The sequence below is a fragment of the Phaethon aethereus genome (assembly GCF_964289735.1).
Source record: "Phaethon aethereus genome assembly, chromosome: 7".
Lineage (NCBI taxonomy): Eukaryota > Metazoa > Chordata > Aves > Phaethontiformes > Phaethontidae > Phaethon > Phaethon aethereus.
This window is the reverse complement of record NC_138583.1, coordinates 19,285,658-19,311,130: the sequence shown is the minus strand read 5'-3', so window position 1 is coordinate 19,311,130 and position 25,473 is coordinate 19,285,658. Positions and strand designations below refer to the sequence as shown.

General features: G+C 48.8%; 1 protein-coding gene across 1 annotated transcript in view; it reads left to right on the top strand.

The window, feature by feature from the left end:
* TLL2 (tolloid like 2) overlaps positions 1–25,473 on the top strand; it is a gene marked incomplete at its 5' end in the record, with an annotated part of 95,974 nt that overhangs the window by 13,687 nt on the left and 56,814 nt on the right. The window contains one exon of the mRNA XM_082001977.1: positions 21,590–21,700. Within this exon, the coding sequence (XP_081858103.1) occupies positions 21,590–21,700 (111 nt within the window). The remainder of the gene's footprint in view (positions 1–21,589; positions 21,701–25,473) is intronic.

The following is a 25,473-nucleotide window of genomic DNA, read 5'->3' as shown; positions in this document are numbered from 1 at the left end:
CTGCACAACCTTTTCGCATCCATAGCCTCCTGGGATGAGAAGTGCCAGAGCTTAACTGCAGCATCCCTTTACTCTTTTCTTACCCACGTGGGAGTCAGTGCATCAGGTGTTGCAGCTGGTTCAGTTAGTGTCGCCTACTGGTTTCCATTCTTGTCTCCTTTTAGACCAAAGCTTTCCATATGTTGTCTCTGTCTTGGGGAATTCAGAGAAACTCAGATGTTTTTAATAGCAGAAAATACTTATCCTTTGCTATTGCAAGAAAATCCTTTCTTGAAGAACTCCAAGCTCATGCTGGCTTGGGAGAAGGAGGGGAAATGCTGAGGGCAGTAGCAGCCATGCTCCACACCCTGGGGGGATTTTTTAGTGCATCTCTGCAGCGTGGTTTTCCGGGTGAGTATCAGATCACTCAGTTGTTTGAAGGACAATTTTGAATGTGCCCATTAATTCATTTGCAGTGAAGAGGGGATGACCGGAGGAGGTGCATGCCATTGCTCCCAAATGGCTATCCTCTCCAGGGAACTGTTTAGCAAATTGTGGTGGGGAGTGATGGAAGGAAGGACATTGTAGGAACCCAATGGTAATGTACTCGCCACTGTAGTATCTGGACATCTTCTAGTACTGGAAGTTTGAAACTTCTGTTACTTTGCTAGAGTTTTTAGTCAGTTTTGTGGCAGAAGGCATGGTTTCAAAAGGCACCTTGTGCTTGTGGTGGCCCTGATTTCAGGGAAGGATGTTGTGCCTTTACTGCTGGACCCCTGAGAAGGATAACAAGTTCTTCTTTACCCAGTCTCAGCTAAGCATTTGGCTGCGATAGGGGTGTGTGGTGGACGCAGATGGGTAGCTCTCTGTTGTGGCATCTACAGATGGCTGCTGTTGGTGTTCATCATGTGGACAGTCAGTGGGTGAACCAATGAGGTTAAGAAGAATAACAAAGAGAATCCTTGTAGAGTCAGTAGCAGATCCGTAGTAGGGGTCGTTCCACTGTGTTCAACAGGGCAGAGAAGTTGAGTAGGAATAATTACGCATCCTCTATCAGTGTCAAGAGAAGGAAATACGAAGGCAGTGCTGTGGATGAGTTGGTTCTGGGGCTTGCCCTGAACACAGAGCATGTCATTCCTGAAGCTTTGGTTATATGAGCTTACAATTGGCTTTCAGCTAGTTTGGGATTCTGTTTAGGAGCTAAGGGTGACTAGGTAAAAGCAACTTTTAAGAGCCACTGATAGGAGTACTTCCTAGCTTGTGAAAGTTGACAACCTGTCCTCATTCTGATGGCACCTGGAAAGCATGCTGTGACAGAGCATGGCCTTTGGTAGTTTATACACTGTATTCTCTGCTGATGGCAGAAGCATGAGTATTTGGTGCAGTGCATTGTTTATTATTCTCTTGGGGGAATATTTTGGGCTTTATTTATCACTTCTAGATCTGTGAAGTTCCTTGGGTTGTCTTTCCCAAACTTCCCAATGTCTGCTTGCTCTGCATCTAGGACTAGTGGAGCAGATAAGGTTTCATATGAATCAAAATGATTGATTTTCAACATCTAGTATGTGGTTGTAAAAGGGCCTACTAGCAATAAGCCCAGGGAAATATACTGATGTGTTCCCCCTTTCCCTTGCTCTCTGACCCATTGTGCCACCTTCTGTCACTGATCTTGTGACCTTTCATGTGCAGTCAGACCTGGTGAGGAGACAAAGCCAGGCTTAGCATGTGAAGCCATCACCAGCCATTGAAATATTGGTTCCTCATCTGATAATGCGCAGTTCCTTTGTGACAGCTGTGCTATTCCTGCTGTAGGGACATCTTTGATGTGAAAGGACACAGTGAACTATACTCATCCTGCCTAGCCAGCGTAAATAAAAAGAAAGCGTGAATCTCCGTGCTGAATGCAAGCTTTTTCTTTGTGGTGCTGACAGTATCTTTTTGTTGCTGCAGTTCCTGCTAGGGAAACAAAAAAAAAAATTAAGGATGTTGGTGGTCTCAATTTCCTCCTGGCTGAGGGAAATAAAAATTGGGTTCACCTCTCTATGTCAGCATTATAGTTCAACAGTCTCCATTGTATCAATGTATCTCGGGAGTGGTGTGTGTACTGCATGTCTGCTGAGCATGGAGTATTTGAGCGTGTCTGATGAAGACTGATGCAGGGCAGTAAAGTCCAGATAAATGAATGAAACATGGACATGAGGCTACTTGAATAGTTGAGTGTGGAGAAGAAATAGTCACATGTTGGTTGCGTTGTTTGAGGAATAGTACGTTAGGAACAGAGTTATGTTTTCTGGACTACCTTGAAAATTACATCTCTAACTTCCTTAGACTTCTAGACCCCTTTTTACCAGTGGATTTGCCTGCTTTCAGCTCTTTGGTATCTGATGGTGAGGGAGCTCTGTCCTCTCTTGCAGGTGCATGAAGAGTGGGAGAAGGTTTGCTCCCCACTGTACTGCAGGCTTGTGCAAAATCTGGAGGGGAATCAGAAGAGTACAGCTTGAAGACCTTCATGCTAGGCAATGCTGCTCTGTGGTGGTTTTAATCTTGTGCAAGGTTAATATTAGAGTGCAGGTGTGTACCATGCAGGGAGCACTGGCATTTGATGTGTTAAAAGTTGTGGTGATGTGGCTGCAGAGGGATCACTGACAGGAGGGGGAACAGACCTGCTGCTGGGTTGTTATAATTGCTCAATAGCTGGAAGCCCTTTTTGATAGGGGCAGCCCTTCTGGAAAGTGCTTGCATTTTCCTTTCCACTGATCCAGAGCTGGCACGGTGCAGTGGGTTGACCCTGGCTGGAGGCCAGGTGCCCACCAAAGCCGCTCTGTCACTGCCCTCCTCAGCTGGATGGGGAGAGGAAATAAAATGAGAAGCTCGTGGGTCGAGATAAGGACAGGGAGAGATCCCTCAGCAATTACTGTCACGGGCAAAGCAGACTCAACTTGGGGAAATTAGTTTAATTTATTGCCAATCAAAATCAGAGCAGAATAATGAGAAATAGAACTAAATCTTAAAACACCTTCCCCCCACCCCTCCCTTCTTTCCCGGCTCAACTTTGCTCCCCATTTCTCTACCACCTCTCCCCCAAGCGGCGCAGGGGCGCGGGGAATGGGGGCTGTGGTCAGTTCATCACACGCTGTCTCTGCCGCTCCTTCTTCCTGCTCAGGGGAGGACTCCTCACACTCTGCCCTGTTCCAATGTGGAGTCCATTCCCACAGGAGACAGTCCTCCATGAACTTCTCCAACCTGAGCCCTTCCCACGGGCTGCAGTTCTTCATGAGCTGCTCCAGCCTGGGTCCCCCCACGGGGCCACAAGTCCTGCCAGCAAACCTGCTCCAGCCGGGGCTCCTCTCTCTCCCCACGGGGCCACAGATCCTGCCAGGAGCCGGATCCAGTACGGGCTGCCCACGGAGTCACGGCCTCCTTCGGGCATCCCCCTGCTCTGGCGTGGGGCCTTCCCCGGGTGCGGGTGCAGATCTGCTCCCCCGTGGAGCTCCATGGCCACAGGGGCACAGCCGGCTTCCCCGGGGGCTGCCGGGGAACCTCTGCTCCGGTGCCTGGACCCCCCCTGCCCCTGGGGTCTGCAGGGCTGTTTCTCTCGTATTCTCACTCCTCTCTTCAGCTGAAGTTGCTGTTGGTGCTACCACCATCACTGATGGGCTCGGCCCTGGCCAGCGGCAGGTCCCTCTTGTAGCCGGCTGGCACTGGCTCTGTCAGACACAGGGGAAACTTCTGGCAGCTTCTCACGGAAGCCACCCCTGCAACCCCCCCTGCTACCAAAACCTCGCCATGCAAACACAGTACACACGGGAATCCTGCTCCCTGAGAGGGCGAGCTGGAGGCAGATCTCCGTGCTCATCTTTTCTGCTAATGGTGGGAAAGGGGTTTGGTACAGCTCCCTCAGGCTCTCCTGCTGAGCTAACCCCCTGCCTGTGGCATCTTCTGGAGGAGCAGGAGGTGTTGAAAACCAGCAGACGCTGGAGCGAATGCCTGGGTCCTGAGTCCTCCTTCTGACCTGGCGCAAGTGTCCTTCTGCAATAAATGAGCCACTTCCCATTTCTAGTACCGTCCTTCTTCCAGCGGTGCTGGTCACCCTGCTTCCTGCCCAAGCCCAGGGGTGCTCATGGCAGGGCCCGGCTTACTGCTGCGGGATACTGGAACCAGTTTCTAGTTTGCCGTTCTTTGGGCTGGAGTTTTCCTGACATTGGTCCGCCTGGAGCAGGGAAGTGTTTTCAGAGCCAAAAAAGGGCCTCGCTGCCTCAGAGCAAGGCCAATGCAGGGAGGCCTTACTGGCACTGTGAAATCCTGGCAGCCGCCTCGGCACAGCTCTGTCCCCTCTCCCCTTTGCTCCCTGCTTTTGTCAAACTGCAACCTCCCGCTTCAAAGACAGGCACGCTCCTGACACAAGACTGTTTGCTATACAGAGGGCACAGGCAGCTTGTCAGGGGAGGAAGTTGTCTTCATTCCCTGTGTAAAGTCATTTTATTAGGGCTGGAGATGTCAAGATCGAAGTTGTTTTTGCACCTTCAACCCAGCCCGGCTTATGCCTTGTGATAGCCATGAATGAATGTGGCTGCATTATGTTGCTCCTGGAATAGACCCAGCTGTGGGGTGGCGGGGATTGATGGTGACAGGGATGCTTTCTCTTCTCTTGCAGAGCCGGGGAGGTGCACACCGAGCAAGGATGAAGAAAGCCTCTGTCTCTTAGACGGCTGCGTGGCACCAAGGCAGAGTGCGTTGCCGATGCTCTGCGTCAGTGCTCCTGCGTGGTCCTGAGGAGCACAGTCTTCCCTCACATCTTTCTTCTTCTCCCAGTATTGGGGAGCTATGGAAAGTGAGCGGAATCGGGGACTGAGCTGGTTGAGAACAAACTGGCTGTAGCTAATCTTCACAGAGAGACCCTTCAGTTTCCATGAAGCTGTTCAAGATTTTATGTATTAGTGACCAAAGGCGACTGGAAGGCACTAAGAATGAGTTAGCAGTTTGTGGAGGTGTGGAAGGTATTCTTTTGCCTATGCATAAAGCATAAGCCTTGTTGAATGTCATCTTCTGCTGGATGCTTTAAGTGAGTCTTGCATGAGGGGACAGAGCTCACATAGGCTGGCCTCTCCTTCTGGCCTTCTCTAGGCGGTGAAGGATTAATGATGCCTCCTTCAGATTACATAATGCTGCAGCTTTATGCTGACATTTCACATCTGCTGTGATGTGATGCAATGCTGAATACCATGAAGGGCCTTAAAATGGCAAACAGCTTCCACCTGAGATCCTCCTGACTTCAGAGCCTTTGATTCCAATCTGGAACTGGGTCTACTAGCAGTTATATTTTGTATGAATTCCACCACCTTGCTTCGGAGATGGCTGTGTCTTGATTTTCCTTCTGTACCCAATCTCCAGTGTACTGATTTCTGTTCACAAGAAGGCTTGTGTGTTCTGCAGTGGTCTCCCCAAAAGCTACATCTTACCGTGAGGAGGCAGACTGCGAGGGAGAGCCTGGATATGATCCTAGCACTCTCTGAGGGCAGCCTTCCATTACTGTAGCCTCGTACTTGCATGTGCTCCAGGCTTCCTGTAGAGTTCAGGGCATGAAATAACTCCCATAATTTGGACCCACGGGAGGAGGCTGAACTGGAGAGGACCCTGCACCACCAGTGGAGGAGGCAGAGGTGGCTGCTGTTAGCATGCTGAATCGCATAGCATTTTCATTCATTCCAGCTGTTTAACAGGATTACATGAGGAGCGGCTTCTGCCTGCAGGCACTTAGTGCCTATGGAAATCTGCAGCTGTCTGGGTCGGTTACATGCAAATCCGATGCCTCCCCTTCATGCATAGGAATTTATGAACGATGGAAACCATGTGAATGGATTGCATGAGTAATTTTTCACGTACTTCACCCTACATCAGATTCGAGGGGGACTTTCAGTTAACTGTGTCTGTGGTCCCCAACAGCTTCCCCAGAGAGGGAGAGAATGCTTTGGGGTGGCCACTAGGTGTAGGAGTAGGATAGCTTTGGTGAATGGGGCTCTCCTTGCCTTGGGCAATGGGAAACAGCCCAGTGTGCCAGTGAACCTGGAGCTGAATGCCCTCATCTTCTGCTTGGTCCAACTGCCCTTTCTGTAGCATGACTGCCTTGTGAAGTGACAAGGACTTGAAACCCTTCAGCCTCAAGAGAGGGAAGGTAACTCCAGCACCTTGGTGCTGGCCAGCAGTAGGTGGTCTACCTAACAGTGGAGCAGCGGTCTGGTGAGCTGGGACATGCAGCTCTACCTTGTATTGTGTGACTGAAGAAAATTGCTTCACTTCTTCAGGACAGGCTGAGAAACATATCTTTGGATAGCTCTTTGGGACATCAGCACGTTTTGTCTAGAGAGATGAGGCGTGTTTTGCTGTGCAAGGCCTGTTGCGGCAGGCACGGATTCTGCACTGCACTTTCTTGGGGTGCAAGTATAATGTGCCATTATTGGCAAGGAAAATAGTGGCATCCATGTACTTTCCCCTTTGAATTTTTTAATCCTTCTAATAGCCTCCCCTGCATTTCCAAATAGAGATATTTATTGCCTGCTTCCCTGACCAGATCTACCTTTTGTAGACCAGTACCTCTGAGTGAAGGCCTTATCTGTCTATCTGCCCAGTCCTCCAATCTACCCAGCTGCGGACCATTAGTTTGGATGTGGTCTAGCTGTAGTACGGCAAATGGCTGGAAATGAACAGGAAGCCACAATGGACACATTCAAAGTGAGATGCTAATTTCAAATGGCACAGCAAAATGTGGAAACATGAAATTATAGCTTACATGGAGCCCCAGAGCCCCAGATGCTTTGAGGAGTTCTGACTAGTTCCAGCTACAGCCTGGTAGTAATGTCTGGATGAGGGCTAAGCAAAAAGCACGCCTGTCCTCACTCCTCTGGAATCAGGAGCAGGGGATGGTTGCACTGCATGACCCGATAGATCTTCTTCATGTGTTGAGGTGTTCATTGCAGGTCTTTTCGAAAGTCTGCTCACTGTGGTCCATAAAGTGTGTTGCTGTGGTGGCATGATCCTGGGAGGAGGCAGCATTTGGACGCACCAGCAGCATCTGTCTGCGGAAGGGGCTGGGGAAGCCCAGGCAGACCTGGGAACAAAGGAGCTGTTGCTCCGAGCTGTGTGTTGAAACTTTTCTCTGTGGAAGCTGGACAATCTCCCCATTTATTTGCAAGGGGCATTCGGTCACAGTTTTTTGGCAACATATGGAAAATGTTTAAATTAGCCATATGAACCATAAGTGAAACAGATGCATATTCTTGAGCAGGCTTTTGTCATTGAGGTTTGAGCAAGTGAAGGGTGCAGCTGGCTCGCTTGGGAAGTGGGGAGCATGTCCTCACCCAGATGTAGTTAAGTACTTGAAGTGAAACAGAGAATCAGAACGTTACAGGATGTGTGTTGATAAAGGCCAACTTCTCATGGGCACCTACTGCATAAATAAGATGAATGGATGTAATGACACTTAAGCTCTCACTGCTTTCCTGATTGCTCACTGCTGGTGCAGGATCAGTTGTGTCAACAGAAGACTGTACGGTCCATGTCTGTCTTGCTAGTGTCTTCCACTTGTATGCTGGTATATCAACACACTAGTTTAAAGCTCTGAGGTCTGATTAGAGCAGAATCAGAAACCTTTCTGAGCAATCTTAGTAAATAGAGGGTTATGAGAGCTTGTTGAAGGAAGCAGAAGATTGAACATTGTGACTGCTGTGGCTTTTGGTTGTGAATCTTGAGAGGAGTATTGTATGGGGAGAAATTGCACCCAAAACTGATGCCTCTGTAACTGGAGCTGTGACTGCCTCTGAACTTTAAATCCTTGTAGAGCTCTGTACACTGGGAGGATTGTGTTGCTGCACAGTCCTAGATGCTCACTGCAGTGTGTATGACTGGGACAATAAAAAAAGTGGTCTTGAATATTCATAGCATTTACATTATATGTGCAACTGCAATGGAAGAGACCAAGGTGGGAGTTGCTGAGACTGCGGTGATAGTTGCTGTGGTCTTTTGGGTGGCTGAGTTTAGCTGATACGGCACGGTAACACCGAAAGATGAGAACGGAGGGTCCATGGTAGTGGGGCTCAGAAAAAGGTGGGGAAGCAGTAAAAGCAGAGCTCAGAGCACTGCTGACGGGGCTGACTGGAGGGGAAGAGGTTTTGGGGCGTCAGAAGGAACCACCTGAGGGAAGGCCATGGCAGGATGTGAAACTCTCCTGTGAGGGCAACGCTGTGATTTTTGCGCACCGCGCAGGGGTGCCTGCACAGTGCCGCGTTTGTATATGGATGTGGTGCCGATGGTCTTGTAGTGCTCGCCTTCACAAAGCAGGCTTGAAGCGTGTCTGCTGGGGCGAGCTGCTTGGGCCCTTTGCCACGTGTCTCTAAAGGTGCAAATCCAGGGAGGTAGTTGAACATTCTGCGGACAAGGCTTATGAGCTGCGGAAGGGAAAGCAGGAGATCCTGTTTAGTCTATATGCATGATGAGAAAAGGCAATCACTGTTTTTTTTCAGGCATTCTTGCAGGAGTTTAAAATGGGCAGGGAATTACCGGAGGGGTACGGGGTGTTTTAGGGGGCTCTGTCTCCCTGAACCACGTGTCCCTTGCAGCAGCCTGTGCTCTGGGCCATGCCGTGCTGCACAGTTCCCACCTGGGACATTGCTGTATTCTGCAGGATTGTGCCCTTCTGGGAAAGCCACCCCTTTGGATCACGGCACTAGAGGTCATGTTTCTGTGACCAAGATGAGTTACTTGGCCAATACCCGTTTCTGGGCAAATCGGTGGCACGGGGAGTTCCCCTGAGTGCACAGTGCAGGCGGGAGTGCCCCAGTGATGGGCTGAGCCCACCCCCAGACTTGGGCACCAGCAACCACCTGCAAGCACAGGCAGCACCGGTGCGGAGGGGATTCCCTTTGCTGTAGGCATCAAAGGCTTCAGATGTAAAACCAATGCGTTTTTGAACTTAGCAGGTGAGCCAAACAGCTGCTTGTGATGACAAATACTGATATTTTGGCTTATGGACGAACCTGGGTGAAACATCTCTTGGGATGTTTTTTGACCTCTCCTTTTTTTTTTTTTCTGTTTTGTTTTGTTCATATGTTTCTTTGAACCGGTTTTGCCCGCGGTGGGGCTTACCCGGAAGCATCCTTGTCACAGGCGTTACTCTAGTAATGTTTTGCGTACTGCAGGGGGTGGAGCGCTTCATTTTGCAAGGTTATTTTTAACTCCTAAATACTTGTGGCGAGGCCAGTCCAGGCTGGTGGCTGGATTCTTCGCGGGGAAGGGCTGTGCTCCGCTGCCAGGGTGAGCGATTTCCACTCCTCCTGCTCGGGGTGCCGCTGTAATTTTGCGTGCGTAGTGTCTCCCTCCGGGGAGCGTTTGTAAAGTTTGATTTTTTTAGAGGGAAGAGGGAGGAAAGGAGATGAAATATGTTGGTTTCCTTTTGTTGTGTGTTTGTTGGGCTTTTTTGTTTTGTTCAGGGGAAGAATACTTTTTTTTTTTACTTTGCCCCTTATTAACACAACATAAATGCATGTTTTAGACTGCATCGGAGCTCAGTATGTGCCTGGGACAGTGCTGGTGCCAACCCGCTTCCTCCTTGATTTCTCTCCTAAGCTTGTGTTGCTTACTGCTTTGCTGTATTGTGCTACGAGGCAGACTCACCCGTTTCCTCTGCTACCACCTCTTGCTTTTCCTTGACGCTGTGTTTTCACAGCTTGCAAGGGTCCCAGTCCTGGGGGGTGCTCAGCCTTTCGCTCCCTGCAGCGAGCTCAGCAGTCTGTGGAGGTTCTTGCTGGTTTGCGGAGCGGGACTGTGGCGTTTGCCCAGTTCCTGAGATCTCGTACACGGACAGTGGTGGGTTTTTTTTGTCTGTTCTGCTGGGCACCTATGCTCGACTTAGGGCACGAACCCTGCTATAGTCTGGGGGTACCTTTGGTTACCTCCCGTGCGCCCGCCATGCCATTCAGCGCTGCAGCCACTCTGGCTGCTACTCTCATTCTGATCTCTTCATTGTTGTGGTTTTGGCAACCCAAATTCCCCACCCAGGCCTGAGAATTTAACATCAGCACATTTGCATGACTGATCGGATTTGTCTCGCTTCTATGACGACATTGTTTCTATGGAAAATTAATGGATTCTCACGTTGTATTTTTTAATGGCTGAAACCACCCCCCTGCCACCCTCCCATCCCCGAGCTCTCAGAGGGGAAGTCTGTAAACAGCTCAAATTAGCTATCCTCCATAAATAGCTCCCATTTCTTTCCTGCCTGCTGTCCGTTTCTTTTCTCTTTTCCAACAGCACTTGCAACACTCCTCTCCTGGTGTTGGTGGATAAAGAACAATGAGTAAAATGAGCCTATGTTTGCTTTCCTTGTCTGGCCCTTGAATAGATGTGATCTATCATGAGCTGCCCCCTTTCATCCAGGACCATGTGTTTTTAAATTGTCAACCTGCCTTAAAGTTTGCTCCAAGTCGGCCTGGCTTGTTACCTTCCTTTTTCGAGGACGCAGCTCAGCTAATGGCTCTGCTTCTGTTCATTTTTGTGATGAGCCCATTTTTTCTGCGGGTGGGCAGGTGGCCGTGGATTTCCTGCCTGTCTAGGTACCCGGGCACACCTAGTGTGTGGGGGAGAAGGGGCAGATTCTGTGAAGGGACCTGCCACCTGGAGGAATAACATCCCTCCCCAAATGATGCAGTTAAATCAGCTGTAACGGTTCACTCTGCGTTGTGGGCATGGCTGGTGAAGAGTCCTCAGTGCGGGTCACTGAACCATCCCAAAGGAAGTTTAGGGTTAGAGCAGTTCTAGTCTTAAGTTTTCTTCTGCCATCTCTAAGGTCATTATTCCTCAACTTCATTTCAAGGAATAAATCCAGGGCAAGTCCCGTGGTATGGGAATTACCCAAGGAGAAGGCCTGACCTGGATTGTCTCCTTCCGGAAGACTGAAGCTGGTGGCCGGAAGGCTCAGAAAGTCTCTCTTGCGGGAGAGGGGTGCAGTGTTTTAGGTCAAGGTCTCCTAACCCACGGTACCAAGAAAGTAGTGTTGAACAAGGACCCGAATGCCTGAGGCAGAAACTGCTGGCAGCTAGTCCCCATGCCTGTTCTTGGGTGACACTGAGGTGAGCAGGTGATCCCTAACTGCCCCCAGCCTTAAATGGTTGGCTGCTGAAACTCAGGGCCTGTGTCCCCCACAAGTTGAAGGTCCTTTTGAGAAGACCCTGTTCCATTCCCACATAGCTGGACTGCACTCGGTTGTCCTGTCTTCCTGCCTACCCCAAGGCTTGGCTTGTGGACTGGTCTGTGCTTGCTGCTAAAGGTCTTGCTCTCAGCCCCACAAGCCGAGGTAGGGTGGTATCTCTTGCTGAGGGTAGGTGGAGTTATTGGGGAGGTCAACTGAGCTTGATGTTCCTACCTTCTGGTTTTAGGTCTGGAGTATAAGACCAGCCTGGTACCTCAGCCAGGAGGTGGTGTTTGAAGTGGAATAGGCTTTGCCTCGGTGCTTTGGTAATTAAGATGCGCCGCTACAAATGGCAGGCAGGAAACTATGGGGACCTGATGGCTTAGTTACTTAGGACAAAAACTTTGCCATTTTTTTAGGCAAAAATGCAGAAGGTCTGGAGATGAGGTGGTTGATTTGAATTTTTGTGGTGGGGGGAAGGGAAAGGGGCAGGAAAGAATCCGCTCTGTGCTGGCAGAGGCCGGGCTGAAGCAATTGGCTGTGCAAAGTGTTACTCTTCTGCATGCAATTGTTGCTTGGGGCTTTGGATTATATTAATGTGGAAAAAATGCCTCCAAGTGAAGGGCCACAAATCACAGCTGGGCCAATAGGGAGGGAAAGAGTACTATAAAACAGGAAATCAATTTAATACTCAGTGGGTGTTTGCAGCGTGCTCACCCTTCCTTCAAATTGCCAAAGGAAAGATTAATTAAAGTTATACTGAGCAGCAAGAATGATAGAGGGTGTAAGACGGGCCTTGTGTGGCACAACTTTCTCCATAATTAATTGACAAAGGCATTCTTGGATTTCATTACCCAGAACCTTGCCATCACCCGCTCTTAAAGGGCCGCTGAAGCGATGCTGGATTTCCAAGCCAGTGTTGCTGCCTTGCAGGTTGAGCTAACGAGGAACCCTTCACAGGCACTTGGGGAAGGTGCTGCCTCTGTCAAGTCGTGCCACCGTGCTATTTATGGATCCTGCCATTTGCGATCAGACCACAAAATGTTTTTTTCTGCCTGTGGTTTTGTTTCCTGGTTCCCACTTCCGCTAAGATTGAGTGCTGCACTGCAAGGTGGAGGTGTTGGCAGGGGATGGAGGTGGCTGGTGGCTACAGGAGGCCAGGGCTTGTCTGGACCACTTGCTAACTGTCAAACAGGGAGAGAAGTGTATGTGGCTCCCTTTCTCCTGCATCATGATCCAGCTGCCATCTGTGTCCCTTCTGTACTTCCCATGAAAAGCTGCACCTGATCAGTGCTATCTTTGTGAGAGGCTTTCCCTGCTTGCACCAGCTGCTTTTTGGGGCTGTTGTGTATTACTTTCCCTCTGCCTCTCTGGGACAGGCTTTGGAGACACCAGGGTTTTGCCTTTGTGATGGAGTTTCAGAAGCCAACTCCTGTAAGCGGAGATGCAGCTCAACCTGCCAGGTTCTACCTGAGTGACTAGAGCATTTCCTCCCAAATTTTCCCTTGAAGATCTTCACTTGATTTGATGCCAGAGCTTCCCTTAAATCTGGCTGACTATGAAGCTTTCTGCTCTCATCCATCTGAAAAGGAGCTGCGGTAGTCCTCTCTAAGGGTGTTTAAACACTTTGCAGTGCAAGAGGGAGTTTCTACATACCATGCTGTTACAAGGGGAAAGCTCTGCCGTCTGCCCGGTGGTCCAAGGTTTGACAATCCTGGAAGTTTGTTTCCTCTGTTGATTTCCATAATAAATTACTGGATAGGCTCACTAGTGCAGGGCAGATCTAGAGCGGGCTGTAACTTTGGATTAATCCGATGCAGCAGCTCCAGTCTCTATTTGCAATATGAACACCATGGCTATGCCCGACTTCTGTTTGTTGTGCTTTATTGCTGCGACGGCTGATGGCACCTGGCTGTGGGATACTGCAGGAAAGAACTTTTTTGTTTAAAAAATATGTGTATGTATAACAGCGTCTTGGTGCAAGGCCAAGCACTAGATGTTCCTAAAATCGATTGTAATTGATTGGGCCAAGAAGAGGAGGAAGTGATTGCAGCTTAGTGCAAATACTGGGTTTGGCACTTCTTAAACCAGCCTAGGACAGAAGAAGCAATGGTTGAGTTGGTTAAATTACATGAAGTTGGCAAATCAAGGGTTTGTTTTGGTTTGGTTTTGGCAAGGGTGTCTTTCCAGGCTGTTGGCTTGAAGAGAAGATACCAGGACCATTCTGAGTCACTGTTGGCTTTTACTCTACGTGACTCAGAACTTCGTGTTACTTGGCGAACAGACTTATGAACACTAGCTCTGTTTAAAAACAATTTCCCTGCACCCTCTTCTGCAGGCTGGGAAGGTGTCAGCTGCTGATCTTACGGATGTAGGTAGCTAAAGACACAAAATGTGTGCTTTCTCATCATCCCTGGATGCTCTAAAGAGAGAGTGTTGCTTCACAGCCCACTAGCTCAGTGCAGTAAAAGTGTTTGTTTTTTTTTTCCTAGCCTGCTTTATGTGCAGACTGCTTCCTCAAACACTAAGCAACAGCAAACGGAGAGATGTCCAGGCAAGGATGGGATGGGGTGGTATCCAGTTGAGAGCTAGACACTAGGGTGGAGGGAAGAAATGCTGAGCTGGCAGAAATTGCAGAGGAAGAATCTCACTTTGAAGTGGTGGCACAGGGTGAGGGCATGCTGCTTGCAGTTGGGAACAAGCTGGATCTGAAAGCCCTTCTTGGCTTGTGAGAAAAGAAAGTGCTGAAATGGAGCCTCCGCAGCAGAGTGGAGGATCTGTGGCCATGGCGGAATTGGACTGGAGCTGGGAAGGGTACTGGTGTCCCTCAGGCAGCAGCAGGGGGCCAGGTCCTGCCTGGGCTGAAGGACAGCCGAGTGAGTTGCAGAGTGAGGGGAGTGGAGCGCTACAGGCTTGGGGAGGAGTGGCTGGAGAGCTGCCCGGTGGAAAAGGACCTGGGGGTGCTGGTTGACAGCCGGCTGAACATGAGCCAGCAGTGTGCCCAGGTGGCCAAGAAGGCCAACAGCATCCTGGCTTGTATCAGAAATAGCGTGGCCAGCAGGAGTAGGGCAGTGATTGTACCCCTGTACTTGGCACTGGTGAGGCCGCAACTTGAACACTGTGTCCAGTTTTGGGCCCCTCACTACAAGAAGGATGCTGAGGTGCTCGAGTGTGTCCAGAGAAGGGCAACGAAGCTGGAGCACAAGTCTTATAAGGAGCGGCTGAGGGAACTGGGGTTGTTCAGTCTGGAGAAGAGGAGGCTGAGGGGAGACCTTATTGCTCTCTACAACTTCCTAAAAGGGGGTTGTGACAATGTGGGTGTTGGTCTCTTCTCCCAACTAACTAGTGACAGGATGAGAGGAAATGGCCTCAAGTTGTGCCAGGGGAGGTTTAGACTAGATATTAGGAAAAATTTCTTCACCGAGAGAGTGGTCAAGCATTGGAACAGGCTGCCCAGAGAGGTGGTGGAGTCATCATCTCTGGAAGTATTCAAAAAACATGTGGATGTAGCACTTCAGGACATGGTTTAGGGGGCATGGTGGTGTTGGGTTGACGGTTGGACTTGATGATTTTGAAGGTCCTTCCCAACCTTAGTGATTCTGTGATTCTGAGTGAGGTCTTGAATTTACCTGCCTGTGAGGTGGCTCTGTGCATGTCTGTCTGTGTTGGGGGATAGAGATCAAACTACCTATGTCTGTGTGTGTCCATGATGGCTTCTTCCTCAAGTCCGTTGTCTGCCTACATGTAAAATGTGGCCAAGAGGCACTCTGCAGGCTGCGTACAGCTTTCAGGGAGAACAATTCAGAGGTGCACAGCCAAAGCCCTGTCTCATGTCAGCATTACCATGGGACATGCACCGTCAGCTAGAGCAGAAAGCAGAGGGAGCAAAAACGTTATGAAGCTCACATAGCTCAGTTTAGTTTGAATGGACACAGGAGGGGTTAAGGCCGTCCCCTGGGTTTTGCACACTGGATTACAGGGGAGTAGCATCCTTAACCCTGTAAGGCACCATGAAGAATTGGGCAGCAGACGTCCCCCTGCAGTGCTTTCTTCTGAAGAGGCAGGTGTTTAACCATTTAAGAGCCCGTAGAGGGAGCTGCTTTGCTGCCTGTGGGCATGGATTCCCGCTATGTGTTCACGTATGCCCTCCTGCGTTACTCATTGTACCAGGAATGGATTCATAGATCGCTGGACTGGAGTGACTGCCATGTCCATGTGGAAAAGATGAAGACCTTGAGTGATGAAGCAACCAGCAACAGGAGAGTTATGAATATTAAAAATGAAAAGATCTTTCTCCTAACCTGATTATGGCAGGCACTATAATCCGTGCCACTGAATTGTTTGGTTCTTGGTTAAAATAACATGGCATTCAGCCAAGGGAGATCATGTATCGTTCCTTAAAGCTGGTCGTTATGTAGGCTCACATGAGTTTGTCCAAAGCTGCAAACATACAAGCCCAAAGTATTTCTTTGTTCCTCCATCGTCACCTTCCAGGAAAGGAAATTCATTGAACATGAATTGGAATTTCTGGCCTAATTTGGTCTCCTGCATATAACTTCCCAAGAGAGGGTGCTGTGGGAGCACTACACAGAGTAATTTAGGCAATTCATGTTTCTGCAGAAGTCTGAACAGGGATTCAGACACTGATTCCCAGGAGGTTTTGACATTTTTGAGATATTTTTGCCATTTAGAAGTGAACCGTCTTCTTGGACATTCCTCCACAAACTGAGGCTTGTTTCGGAAATGAAACGTGCTCCCTGGGCAGGGGAACTCATGCCCACTGAAAACTGAATTGCCAAGCCCCTATTGCCAGGAAACCCTGCTGATGGAGACACCAGCTCTGGCTCCAGACACCCTTGCTGCGTGGAGGGGTTTACCGCCAGAGCCGTCAAGCCAGCGTAACCCCAAAACTGGCCAGTGGGAAACTTCCGATTGTTCCTACCCAGGAGAAACAAACTGATCCGGATGAAAACGTAATGGCCGAATGTGGCGGTCTTGATACTTTTCTTTTACTCATTACTGCCACTTGTTTCCCATCCTCCTTTGGCATGACTGTTCCATGCTTAGGCTCTGGCCCTATTTTCAACATCTCAGCTCGGGATTGTTTTCTTTCTCGTCTTTCACTGGTTTCTGCCTTGTTTTGAGGCTTTGCTCTTCCCTCTGACACAGCTGTTATTTTGCCCAAAGGAATGTATTGAGTTTTTTCTTCAAGGTGTAAATCTTTCTTAGCATGCTTCTGGACACTCTTCTGCTGGTTCCTGTGCTGTTCAGCAACAGCAGCAGACCTGTCTTCCTGCGAAGAAAGAGATGTGGAGGTGCTGGGAATGCACTTTGATCTATTGATTTATGTATTTATTGTCAGACTGCAGAGTGTCAGCCCTAATGAAAGTGTGACCAGCCCTGAAAATTAAATCTCCCAGCGCTCAGACCTATCAGGTTGGGAAACAGCAGCAAACGCTCAAAAATAACTTGCATGTTTTGGCCAGTGCAGGAATATTCATGTTGTTGTTTGCCAGGAGATGACATTTATTATTGCCTACCTGTGTCTGCATAGGCCCAGATGTAGCTCACATGGCCAAGGTGGGACACTGGTTTTCCCGTCTGCTATTCGGATATGGTGCAATCACCTCTGGAACAAGAGGAGCTGGTGCCCTAGGATCTGTCAGTAACACACATGATGGAGAGCAGAGATCTGGGTGGGGATAAGTGTTGCCCCTTGCAAATAAGTGTGTGATTGATCTCACGGGTGGGTTCTGAGCATATCCTTTGATTGCACTGTAAGCCGCAAAAATAGCCAGTGTGGCTCATCGCTTGGGTGATACAGTTGAGTCTGCTACCTGGGTTGCCTGACAGTGGCATATTGGAGATGCCAAGGTTAATTGTGCAAACACTTCTTCCTTGGATATTTTGCACTGGCATGAATAGTAATGAGGCATCCCTGCTTGAGAACCATCTACACACAGAGGCTGTGAATGCTAGCAAAAACTGAGTTTGAGTCATGAGTATTGATGAAACAATTCTGAGGCGTCTTCTTGGGTTTGCGTTGCTATTTGTTTTCCGTGCTCGTTGCGGTACTGCACTGTGGGAAACCCGCTGAGCAAATGAAAGTCCTTCCAGCAAAACTGTGTTAAAACTATGCTGGAAGAACTGAAGTCTGTCAGCATGAGCTGTGCCAACTGGCTGCAAGATCAAACGAGACCCTCGAGCTGATGACATACACTACCTTAGGGTGGCTCTGGCCCCACAGAAAGAGGGCTCCTTTGGCTCCAGTTAGAGGGCATAGTCCTCAATCTGGGTTCTCCCACAGCATCCAGAGGGTGGCTGCTTTGCTGATCCCTGTCATCAGTTTAAATCTATGCCTTATTCTGATGCCCTGGTGCAGGAATGGGGGCTTCCTGGCAAGGGGCTGTGGCAGGCAAGTGGGTGAAAGTTTCTCTCCAGCTTGGTGGCTGGAGGTCAATTCAAACACAGACATCCAGTGACATGTTCTCAAGTGTGGAGTCGCCTTCTGCCAGCTCAGGTGGCTCTCGTATACTTGTATAAACTTGGAATTGATCGCTGTGAGGGTGAAGGATAGCCATCCCTGGGTATTTGTCTTGAAGTGTTAAGAGTTCAGCCTGTTTTTAACAAATCACAATATTGCATTTTGTTTTGAGAAGTATTTTTAGGAACAATGTTATTCTGTTTTATGGCTGAATACTAGAAGCTTTTCTTGGTGATTTTTTTTCTTACTTTCTTTTGCGGGGTGCGGGGGGAAGAAGGACAAGAATTTTGTTAAGACCTGAATGAAACATACTTTTCACAGAAAAGGAATATATTAAACTGTTGTGAACACTTTTGTACTGAGGTCTCATAAGAGACAGCAATATTATTTTTCTCCCCTGAAATCAGATTGTGCTACTCAAAACTAGGGAAAGGAGAAAATGCAAACAGGGAATGGGAGAAGGGAATGCTTCGAGGTGCTGGGGGAGGAAGAAAGGTTGGAGGCGATTTGCAGAGAAGAGCCATGAAGATTTTATAAAGATGACATTTTGGGCTGTCACATTACTTTGGAGTGGGAGCCTGCCAGAGCCCCCACCCCCCCAGTTTCTGTGGAAGATGAGGACTCTGAAGGCATTGGTGGGTTTGGACTCTGCGGCTCTGTGTGAAGCACCTGGAGAAACTGCCCAGCCTGTCCTCTGCCGAGGAGGTGCTCTCCCTCCCGGTGCCATCCGCCGTGCTTCCCGGGCGCCGTGGCAGCTCCGCGCTCCGTGCAATGAGGGCACCAGCATGTGGACTGTTTTCCCAGCGGAGGAACGTGCTGAAGACAGCATGCCAGGCTGCTTTTTTTCATTTGGGTGCTGGATTTGTTTGCTAAGCCTAACCGTCCTTCCCCTTTGCCCCAACAGACAAGCGCTGGCCGGTTGCATGTGCTGGGAGGTGGTGAGGTTAAACATTCGGGGTGGTTGGTGCAGGTTACTAGTCCAGCGTGGAAGCAAACTCTCTCATATTGGCTCAGTCAACCTCAATAAGAGCTGCTCTGTTCTTGCTATCCAGAGCGATTAATGCATCTTCTTAAAAGCTGGCATGCTGTTGCACCAAGTTTTAGGAGTTTGCACCTGGCCGTGTGCTGCGGAGCGCTCTGCCAAGAGAAATACTGGTTTCCAAGTTTGTTAGCCTGCTGTTTGGAGATTTAATTTTTTTTTTGTTTGTTTTTGTTTTCCTTTTCAGAAATCCTCCCACATTAAACTAAAAAGGAGATCTTGGTAAAGGAAATCAGAAGCGATGCTTTGAGATGCTTCGTTTGCCAGCAGTCTCTGAACTTGTGACCCTTTAAAATAAAGTACTTGGGCTTTCCTGTGGGACGGCTCCCTTGGGGTGGAAGCAAGCGTCTTTCAGGCTTGAGGGCCTTTAGGAAGGAGCCTTTGACAGCACAGGAGAAGTTGCAGCGCAGCATTCTCAGCCGGGACTTCCAGCAAGGAAAGCTGTTCAGCTGGTTCAGGGCTGTGATAAATCATGGTTCCCCTGGAGCACGCTGGGACTGCAGAGAGCTGGAAAGAAATGCTAGGGAAATTCAGCTTTTGTAGTGGGCCATCTTTCAGGATGATGTATGGCTTTGTAACAGAAAGAGATTCCTTTGCTAGGGCTGGGAGGAAACTGCTGCCTTCCATTGGGAAGGAAAAGGTAACAATTCTGTTGATGTAAATCCATGCTGCAGGCTTGCCCTGAAAGCTGTGCTTTGGCATGGGCTGCCTGAGGCTGAGAAACACCCTGTGTGGTACTAATCGAAAAGAGCCACTGAGGTTTGGCAGGAGGGTAGGGAATGAATATCTAGTTGGGCAATATAATAGTGACTTACTGAATGTGGCTGGGGAGGGAATCAGATGGCATGGGATGCTGTTTGCATCTCTGCCCCTTGACTGCTATGTTGTCCTGAGCAAATAATTTCTCTGGGTGGATAAAATGTCTTTTTTTCAAACTGCAGACACAGGACCACATGCCTCTGCTTTCTGCCACTGGCCATTCCCTACCAGCTCGGGACGTTTGGCCATGCTGGTAGACTTGTTAGCTGGTGGGAATCTGACAGTACTTTAGGTTCTTCTCTGTTTCATCATGAGGGCTTGGATTGCCAAGAAGGTGGGGAGCGCCCGAGTTCCATGTTTGTGTAGCAAACAGAGGCTCCGTCCTAGTTACAGTTGGTGTCAGTCTGTGTATAGGTTTGTCTGCGCTAACTGTGGGCTGTTCTGGAGCTGTTGCCATATTTCTGTACTCTGGGGTTCGGTAGCACTGTTTAGGGGACCCAACCAAAAAGCCAGAGCCAGCCTCCTTTGAGGCTGTCTCCCATTCCTCTGCTATGGCCAGGTAACCAGGGGGAGACCGCTTTGTTCCAGGGACAGGGGGAAGCGTCTGAATCCCCCTCTGCTCATGCCAGGGCTTTGCTGCTCGAGGCAGCTCTTGGCTGGGACAGCTTGTGGTAGCTGGGATGTGCCCAGTAGCAGGCAACGACTTCTTGCCGTTCCCATATCCCAGAGAAGTGACACTGGCAAATGCTGTTGTACCGACTGAGGTGCCGAGATGCTGAATAGAGGAGGCAAACGATGCATCAGAACCAGTGCCGTGTTGTGTCAGAAAAAACCACTCTGAGTTAACCTTCCGTAACTCAGTTGCCACAGGTCTGATTGCAGGCTTCTGACGTTCAGATAAAGGTCTGTATTTCTTTTGGTCTTGGCAGTAAAAGTGAGATGATCAGTAAAACCCACTGGTTTCTCAGGCCTGACATATTTTGATCAGCAATGTTGCTAGTGTAGCAATGGGATGTTCCCCCCCCCCCCCGCCAGGTAATGTAAATGTTGTGGACTTAACAAGAGAAGAAAACATGATTTCATCAAATCTGGTTGCTGTTGCAGACAGCAACTCAGTGTTGCTCCTTGTCTGACTTACTGAGTTCTTGAACTGTACCGCTGATTAATTTGCTCTGTTGGGGGTTTTTTTATTTTATTTTTCGTCAGCCTACGTAGGCTTCTCGCATGCGTTTTAACAGCTCTGTTTGTAACCTGTTTGTTATCTCTGAAAGATCTGTTCTGCTTGGTCATCTGCTTCATTGCCTGTGTTTATTTTGTTCAAATTCTCAAAATGGTAACTATATGCTCCAGCGTCAACTGGGTCAGGATGCTCCTGGGGTGTCATTTTTTCCACTCAAATGATTTCCAGTGTGTTTCTCTGAGCTGTGAATGTTGAGGTATTAGTTTGTTTACCTTATTTTCGTGGCTTCTGGCTGAAACTCAAAGGATTTTTATAAAACTAAGAACTCTGCAAACTTAAATCTGGGTAACTGAGCCACAAAGGGACGAATAACTGGTGTTTCTCCACCGAAGCGGAAATGGTAGGCTGGCTCTCAGCTCGGATTTAGACCAATGCAGTGTGTCTGAGTGCTAACCGTGTGTATGAGGTCCTGCAGGCTGACAACTGTAGCCTTTAGATACATGCTGCTGAGCTTGAGCGCTTCACCGCTGTCCTCCTGTCTTAGGCAAATTGTTAGCCTGGGGATGGTGTGGATGCAAACATCTCAGTGAGGATCTGAGCCGCGACTTAGCTAGCTCCTTCGTGCTACCTAGGGGAATGCCAGTGATTGTCCCTCGTGTAGGCTTTAATGAAGAGCGAACGCCACCACCTTCAAGTCTGGTTGAGAGCCAGACCTATAATGAGTGTCGCAAGGAATCCCAGCTAATCATCTCCTTCTGGTGGATCTGCACAGTGGCTTAATTTAAATGCTGTCACCTGGCCTCCACCGATGTCCGCTCCCTCTGTACTTTTAAAACTGCTGCTGTGTATTACCTTTCTCTGGTCCATGGAGAGATCTCCGTCGCCTTTTGGGTGCGATACGGGCTACATAGGAACTGTACTTTCCTTCCCAAATAAAACCTAAACTAATTGCAGTTTGTTTCTCTCCAGCTGCCTTTTGGGGAGATATCGCTTTAGATGAAGACGATCTGAAGCTGTTTCAAATGGACAGAACTGTTGACTTAACAAAGCACTCAGATGGCAACGCAAGACACACTTCAGGTAAGGGCAGCCCCGGGGTGGCGATGCCTTCTTTCCCCTGGTTTTATCCTTAGGGAGGAAGGAGTTCCCTCTCATGATGCCTGTTCCCACAGCCAGGGAGGTGCATGCGGAGCATGAGGGTGGGATCCAACTCTGAGCTTTGTTAAATAAAAAACAGTTGCATTTCATGTAGCCAGTCCTATCTTGTCTGAGGGAACAGATTTTCAAATTTACAGCACTGGTCTCTTTCCATGAGGAACTATCTTTCTTCTAATTTGGAAGGAAATGTGTTTGAAATAGGGACACTCAGTTTGGCATTAGTCTTGACTCTTACTGTCCTCCCTGCTTTTCGTGCAATGTATGGTCTTAATGGAATAATGCATTTTTTCAGCTGTCTGCCTAGGTAAGACCCACTGCAGTCTTGCATACAGACTACCCTTGAAGTGATGTTATAATTGAAATAGGTTAACAATTGTGTTGATTTTCTGTAAAGCCAATAGATGGGCTAACATATGCTAATGTTGCCCCCCTACACAGCTCTTATGTATGCTCAGTCTTGTGCCAGACTAGAAACAAAACTTGTTTCTTGACTCAGTAGCTCTGACTGGATTCCAACTCTAACAGTCTCTGAAACATTCTGCAACTGGTTTGGAGGGTTTGGAGGGCTCCCCTCTACTGTGCTTTAGGCTGGCAAGAGAGAAATTGTTTTAAGTCTGAGCTCTGAGACACACCAGAGGGACTGGAGATAGAGCAGCCAGGACAAACTTCTCTCTCTGCTGATGTGCTGTTACGTTAGCAAGTAGGATGGAAGGTTGGGTAGAGACAGAAGTCACTGAAATTACATGTTCACCTGACCCCTGTGCATCTCAGTTCATACTGTATCATTTGTAAGGACTGGTGGCTGATTCTGTATCCTTGTGACTGCCTAGCTTTAGTTTCAGAGCAACTAAGCACAGTGTAGGCCCTGTTCTGGGGATCAGTGCTCCAGCTTGCTGTTGGGATGAGTGTGAAAGATGCCACGTCCATTGCCCGACACAGAGGCACGCTTTTGCTGTTGATGTAACTGATTAAACTCATGCAGATGCTGAAGTTCTGGGCAGGAGGGCTGTCCAGTTCTTCAGATTCTGGATTGCTCCCTGGAAATGCAATTATCCTGCATTTTCATGTCATTTAGCCCATTCATGTTCTGGGCCATGGCACATTCTCAGGTGATAGGTGGTTAGGAGTAGGTTGCCTTCAGAGCAGAAGGTAAATCAGAAAATCAGGACTAAGTGGGACAGGCAGCGTTCATCTCTTCCATGTTGCTTTGTCAGCTTCTGAAGTTAGACAAGGAGACTGCTGCAGAAGCAAAGCCAGATGGTGTTCGACTGTATCATTTTGCTATGGTGGCTTTTTAAGTTGTCGTATCTAGCACATTTCTTTCACTCAGCGCTGGTGCCAGACCCGCACCGTCTGGCAAATGAACTGAATTTTATAACACACATCTGTGTCGTGTAATGCAGGTACTGGTCATGTTTTGGGGTCGGACTAGTCTTTTCCTGGCACCTTTCATTGGCTGAGGCAAAGCTGGTGCCTCATACAATGCTTTGCATTAGGCGAACGGTGATGTCACGTCACTCATTTGGCCCTGTCCTCCTCTCTGGCAGGCTCCCTTCGTCCCCGGGGCTGTCAGCCCTGGAAGTGCAAGCTGGCAAGTGGGCAGCCCCTGTGACTCTCCTGCTTTCTGGAGAGCATGCACAGAGGGATCTCTGTCTTCACCTGCCCTGCGAGGGGCTGTCTGCAGGGGCAGGAAGGGTTGATTCGTCTCTCGTGGGGCTGGCTTGACACTTACGTCAATTATAAGAGGGTGGTCTCCTTCAGCATGGTGGGGATCGGGATGCATTCTTCCCTGGGAGAAAGTCTGGCGCTCTGCTTTTTTCTTTCCAGTGGGAAGAATGCAACCTCTGTACAGAAACAGTCCGAGACCTTCTATGAATGGGACCCCTTGAATTGTAACATTGCAGAGTTTCCTAAAGCTGTTAATCGGATTAGTCATATAGTGGAGGAAGTACTTAATACATATATACAGACACACAGACTCTTCGTATCTGGGAGCTGCAGTTCTGAACACGCTGTTAGGCCAGGCATTCTTCTTCCCCTATGTTGTTTCCTTGTCCCCAGAAAATGCTGTTTGGCTGGGAGGAGGGGTGAAAATTGTGCCATTTGACACTCTTGGGCTGTTTATGGGCATACACCCTGCTAGCTTGTGTGGAGCATCTGCCGCTGACAGGCTCTGGAGGAGGAATGAGGTTCCCATGTTCTTATGGGTGACAGGGGACATCGTTCTTCACTGGATCCTACTGGAGACGACCTGTTTTAGTGAAAGCTCTACCTTGGTTCGTGAGGGCTGAGACTGTTGGGTGTTTAAAGCTTTCCCATTCCAGCTCCTCCTCTTCGCCTTCTTCCTGTCTCCTGTCTAGAAAGATAGCTATGCCCTTCCCTAGGACCTTGAGAGAGGGGCAGGGAATCTGATCTGAGGACAGCCTGGATCTGCCACAGATCTCTGTGCTGAGCTTAATTTCACAGCATGGATGTGATGCAGACTTCTTTTCTGCATTAATTTCCTACTTGCAGAAACGCCATAACCGCTGTTCAGACCCTAAAAATTTGTGAGCCTGCTTGAGAGTGGGATGCCTTTTCTTTTGCTGGAGCAGCACTGCCGCTGGTTTGGCTTCTGGGAGAACGGGATGCCTTGAAGTTCAGTGTTTCCAAGCGTTTCCTCAGCAAATATTGGAGCTAGTGTTTCATTCCCAAATAGCATTGCCCTCCTGGTGAAGTCACAGAGCGGGGTCATCGTTCCTTCCCTCTGAGGGACATTGACTCAGATCTCTGGCTCATGTGGGATTCACAGTTAGGGGTAGCTGTCTCCTTGGTACCCAGCTTGGTACTTGCTTCAGAGCTCCAGCAGTGATGTCCCTTTTTGGCTTTGTCTGGATATCTCTGTCTGATGTGCCTGGATTATTTTGTGTGAGTGGTCCCACTCACATTCATGTAAGCAGTCTCCTTTGCTCCAAAGAAGGTTCCTTTCCAAGAATTTGTCAGGGAGAGCACAGGTTGAGCAGCTGAAAACTGCAGAAGGCTTTGCAATAACATCTTGCATGCAAACAGCATTCTCTGGTATGTTTATAGCAGTGGGGTTTTTTTCGGACACTGCTGAAGGAAAGGCAGGCATGATGGTGGTCTGCAGAGAAGTGTAACCCATTTAATCCAAGCAGGTTTTAGGTGTCTGCATGTTGCTGACTTGGTTAAACTCTGAGCTGTGGGTTAGTAGAGAGTATTTGTGACCAGTGCAGAGTAACTCTGCATGAATGCCAGGAAACATGCTCTTCTAAGAGGGCTCAGGACTATCGGCTAGTTAATTTCTCATCTGGGCCCTTTCAGGATTTCCCTGAAGATTTATCCCAAAGTGCTTTCCTCCAACCCAATTTTAAGTCATTCCAGTAATATGACATCTGTGCTGCTTTCCACAGGTGTCTCAACCTCAGTTCTGCTTTACCCGAAGCTTAGTTTTACTCTCATCAGTGATCTGCTAAAAGAACTGTTTGAAGTTGCACAATTTTACCTTGCTTTGAGAGAAGATTTTTCTAATTTTTCTAAACCAGGGGAAAAAAAAAAAGGTAGGTGTGGGTTTTTTCCCCCCACAGAGGAACTGCACTCCATTGAACCTAGGTCCTAAGCTCAGAGAATTGCTTGTGTTCTTTTTGTTTGCTGCTGCTTGTATTATTGGAGATTCTGCAGGCCACACTATACCTTCC